The sequence below is a fragment of the Ooceraea biroi genome, chromosome 4, assembly GCF_003672135.1.
Source record: "Ooceraea biroi isolate clonal line C1 chromosome 4, Obir_v5.4, whole genome shotgun sequence".
Taxonomy (NCBI): Eukaryota; Metazoa; Arthropoda; class Insecta; order Hymenoptera; family Formicidae; genus Ooceraea; species Ooceraea biroi.
In genome coordinates, this window is record NC_039509.1 from 9,014,640 (window position 1) to 9,019,819 (window position 5,180).

The following is a 5,180-nucleotide window of genomic DNA, read 5'->3' on the forward strand; positions in this document are numbered from 1 at the left end:
CAGTGGCAGTGCGTTAACGTAGCAAACGTTACGACTGAGTGCATCCACATGAGGCATCCGTTTCCCTGATCGATGGACCATTCTGAATCGATAACCTTGCAACGCGAGAGTTCATCTGGCTATCCTAGGATTGAGGTTCGCTTTATTTACCGCGTAAACTAACGCGTTACAGTCCGTGATAATGGTGAAATCAATCCCGTATAAATAAATGCGAAACCGTTCTACGGCTTTCACAATCGCTAGCATTTCGAGTTCGAAAGAGTGGTAGTTAGACTCGGCCCGATTCGTCGATTGGCTATAGTACGCGACCGGAGACCACGAACTATTCTTTTGCTTTTGGGTCAAAATTGCACCTAATCCTTTGCTACACGCATCCGTATGTAGTTCGGTCTCGGCCGATGGATCGTACAACGCGAGTACCGGAGACGATGCCAGTTCCTCTTTTAGTCGCTCGAACGCTTTCGTACATTCGGAATCAAAAACAAAGTCGACGTTTTTTTCAGTAAGTTATGCAATGGCTTAGCCTTTAATGAAAAGTCTCTAATAAATTTACGAAAATAGCTGGCAAGCCCAAGGAATTGCTGAACTTCAGTAACCGTTCTTGGTTGCCTAAAATCTCTAACCGCGGTGGTGTGTCGTGGGCTCAACGTTATTTTTCCGTCCTCAATGACGTATCCTAAAAATTCCACCGAGCGTTTCAAAAACTGACACTTCGCATAGTTCAGTTCAAAACCGTAGCTTTTCAAGAGGACTAATACCTCGCTCAGAATAGATAAATTCTCTTCGACCGTTTCTGTAGGTATCAACACATCGTCGACGTATACTCTTATTTTGTCCTGCCGGATCAATGTATCAAGAATGTCTTTAATCCGCTTCTGAAACTCGGCCGGCGATTCCGAGTAACCAAACGGTAAACATACATACTCGAACTGCCTGTCCGGGATCGCGAACGAGAAGTATTGTGCGCTGTCCTTGTGAACCTTTATTTGGTGGAAACTATCTTTCAAATCAAGCAGTGAAAATACCTGTTTGTTACTCAGGGTCGCTAGGGAGTTTTCAATTCGCGTAAACGGATACTTTTGTTTTACTACGCGGCTATTAAGTGGTCTCAGGTCGACGCACAGTCTAATCTTTCCGTTTTTCTTTTTCACAGGAATAACGTGGGCGCAGTACGGCGATCTGCTGGGCTGGATAATTCCCCGACGCAACAGATCATCGGTAATCTCCCTCAATTGTATACGTTCCCCGTACGCGATACGTCGTGGCGCGTACGCGTATACCGTTTCGTCCTTCAAATGGACTTTGACGGTGTATCCATCGTCTATTGGGGAAACATTCCTATTCTGTATGTCTGTTATTAGTTTTTTCAGCCCGGCTTTAACGTGATTATCGAAATCGATTTCCGTGGATTCCAAGAGCTGCTCGAGAGACTCTTCTTTTGAATCTTCAACGACATTTAGGGGAAGATTCTCGAATAAACGTATCGCCACGTTCAAATCATCTGTATCCGACTCCGACTTGTAAATAAAAGTAATTCTTTCATTTTGCAAAAATTCTCGACCAATTATCATATCCCCTTCCATCATCTTTCCGTCAATCACATATAATACCATTTCGAACTTCTTGTTCCCCAATAAACCAAGAGTTACGGGCGCGCGCACCAACCCTAACACTCGCAAAGTTTCGCCGCTTAAATTACGCAATCTACGTGTCACCGTATTCATCTTTTTTGCCGACGGTTCTATATATCGCTTATACGAGTCGTACTTAATGAACGATACAGGGCTTCCGGTGTTGATTAACGCGGATAAATTACAATCATGTCCCGCGAGCGACGTAACTCTCACATACGGATCAGATGTTACCAAGCTCGACTCCGCCTCTGGTGCCATCACCGCCGCCACATCCTGAACAGGGGTCTCCTCTGCCACCGCCGCCGTTGGCCGTTGTAGTACCGCCGCTCTCGCGTCCTTCTGTTTTATCGTTGGGCACTCGTACTGACGATGACCTTTCGCCTTGCAATAAAAACAGATAGGCTCCCCTTTGCAGGCCGTGTACGTGTGACCCTTTTTGCCGCAGTTCCTGCAGGTTTCTTCCTTCTGCCATGGGGCCTTCTTCTGAGCTGAGTGGACCGTACTTGCCTGTCTTTTCTCGGTCTCCGTAGTACCCTCCGTGATGGTCCGCATTCGGTCCAAAAACCCGTCCAAGGTGTCGTCCGCTACAGATAACGCTACCGCCCTCATGGAGGTAGAGGCGATTCCGCCGATCAGCAGGTGGATCGTGTCCTTCACCGGCAAATTCAGCGGATGGATCAGCTCCAATTTGGCGATCACGTACTCATCGAAGGACTCTTTTGTGTGACTCCACCTTCGACTCTCGACTTTCTGCAGCTGTTTATAGAACGGAATCCTTCGCAAGAAAATCTTCGTAAGATCCCGCTGAAGGTATGACCACGACTCAATGGTATTTCCCGTCTGAAGGTCGTACCATTTTCGTGCGGCGCCCACTAACTTACTGGAGGCTGCTAAAAGAGTGACACCTTCCGTTGCTGCATGTATCTGAGCTACTTTATTCACTCTTTTTATCCAGGCTTCGACATTTTCCTCGGCCGACCCTCCGTATTCTGGAATCTGCGAGGCCAGCCAGTTGACGACGTTACCCATAGGGAGGCCTTCCGTCGGTTTACCGGTCAGGGTCCTTTGCGTCTGGTGCGGCGCCGAGGACGAGCCAATGTGACTGCTGCTCGCTGTCTCACCGCCGTCCACTCGCACATTTCCACTTGTGCTCGTCTGGAGTGACCACTGCGTCATCATCTGAGACATCAACGCTTGTTGCCCCTCGATGAATTTACGCTGCCGCTCCATGATGGAACGTTGCTGCTGCTCAAAAGCGGCCGATATCTGTGTCAGTGCCCCTTGCAGCGCGTCGACCAACGACACGTTCGACGTTGGTGCTGAATCGCACCTTCCTCCCGGCCGGGGATGATGCCCTCCAGCCGCCTGTCCCTCTTCTAGGAGGTTCGTCGGTCCGCATTTGTCGAGATGCGCCCGAATAGCTTTCATGAGCGCCTCACGGTCTTCAGAGATAGGGATCTTAAACCGTATCGCCTCCTCCTGGAGCCGCTCCAACGTGGCGTTCTCTAGTGCCGCTTCCGTAGCCGGCTGCATCTTCTTCTGAGCTGGCGGAGTTCGCCCCATACAGCTGTTGCTCTAACACTTACTCACTCCGAGCGCGGTTGCTCCGACACAGTCGCGACGATCGACGATCAGGCTACGAGATCCTGATCCCACTTCTGAATTAAATTGTAAGGAATTCGACTTGATTACTTTAAATTGTAAATATTCGACTTTATTCTTTTTCGTACACTTCAATATATTTGGATACAGTTCGACTTATCGGCGCGACTCTCGAGAACTCCGTGGTGCTTGGTTCCCTTCACGCGGGAGAGTGACGAATTCGGCGGATCGTCACGACTACGATCCTCTGCTCGAACCTTCTCGATTTCGGCGTCACTTCCGGTTACTTCGGAGCACGCGCGTTTACGGCGCGATCGGACCGCTCCGGCGCCGTCTCTATGATCAGCTGTTAGGCCGCTAGCGCAATCCTACGGATTGCTCCGCAAATATCTTTCATATACAATTAAAACATATGTATAAAATTTGAAAACACTTTTGTTAAAAAAGAAAGCAAGCTATCAGTTTACATTTTTGTTTTTTTTAAGAGATGTTTAAAGAGCCTTTAATCTATTTAAAGATTTTCTCAGCTCTGTCAATATTAATGGACACACTCCACTATACTATTTTATTTATCTTATTAAAAAACGTATATACTATTCTCATCGCCTTCCAGTTGCGTTCTTTAAGCCACTTCCACACACTCACACAATCCCTAACTTCGCTAACCTCTAATTTCCTTCTCATCTCTATCCTTTCGTCATCGTACTTCCCACATCTAAACACCACATGGTCTATGTCCTCTGATTCTGCTCCGCATTCACATCGCGCGGAAGTTTACATTTTAGCAAATTATAGGTTATGAGAACTTAAGTCCCGTTAGAAATATTTTTAACTATTAAATAATGATAATATACTCGTATTAGATACTTACCAACAAGCAAAGCGTAAATTGATTCACGTAACAAAACACAGAATAAAACCGCTCTCTACAAATAAGTAATTTACCAGTTGAGAAAGCGATGTTAAATATTAACGATATGATATACACGTACGGCGTGCTGCATTACGCAAGCGCACGTTTGTTCATTTGTTATTTGTATAATTTTTAGCACTTTTCGTACTTAGGCTGCGTTCCGATATTCACTGCCAGTACTGAAAATCTATAGTTCACGTGACATACACTATAGATTTTCAGTACTGACAGTGAATATCGAAACGCAACCTTAGAACAAAACAGATGCATATTCAAATACTGGAGAAAGCAAGAATGAGAAAATCGAATGCGAATAAATCTATCATTTTCAATACACATGTACATTTTTATATAATGTATAAAAAAAACTTATATACCAGGTAACAAAAGTTTCTAAATGATATCTTAAAAACGTTTCAAAGATGTCTGAAAAAATAGGACGATTTCAGGTCTTTATAACGTTTTTAAAACGTCTTCTAGAAATTTTTATTACTTGATATATATATATATATATATATATATGTGCTACGATAATTAATGAAATATTATTAATACCCTTTATGACAAAAAGTATTCATTAATATCATAATATAGTAATTTTTTAATATTTTCAGTTGACGAGTTGTAAAAAGATGTAGATAATTTATATATAAAAAACATTCTTTTTTAATTTGAAAATGACCATTTAAAACGTATTATAAACGTCTTCAAATTGACGTTATTATTACGTTAGAATATTCACGTATCTTAAACGTCAGTTATTGGATACATGACGTCTAGGACCGATAATCACTACTTATCAACGTGAAAATCACGTGACGTTGCTGCCTGGGTGGTCAGTGGTCAGCAAACATAGAGCGAGTAATGTACATAATTTTGATTGGGCAGGGGTCAACGTTCTTCACTGAGAAAAATACCTACGTAAAAGGGAGATCGCGGAAATGATATTTATTAAACGTGAGGTAGGAACAATCAACCTACAAAAGGACGCCGAAAACCTACCATCTATTTATGATAGTATTTTGAAAAAC

General features: G+C 43.8%; 1 protein-coding gene across 1 annotated transcript; it reads right to left on the reverse strand.

The window, feature by feature from the left end:
• Nucleotides 1-443: 443 nt before the first annotated feature.
• Nucleotides 444-3,197, reverse strand: LOC105283098. Its single transcript, XM_011345562.2, has one exon. The coding sequence runs from the start codon at nt 3,195-3,197 to the stop codon at nt 444-446; it is 2,754 nt and encodes a 917-aa protein (XP_011343864.2).
• Nucleotides 3,198-5,180: the final 1,983 nt, after the last annotated feature.

Bases quoted from the DNA above. Each gene is read 5' to 3' on its own strand.
- LOC105283098 (XM_011345562.2), bottom strand. From the start codon at position 3,197: ATGGGGCGAACTCCGCCAGCTCAGAAGAAGATGCAGCCGGCTACGGAA.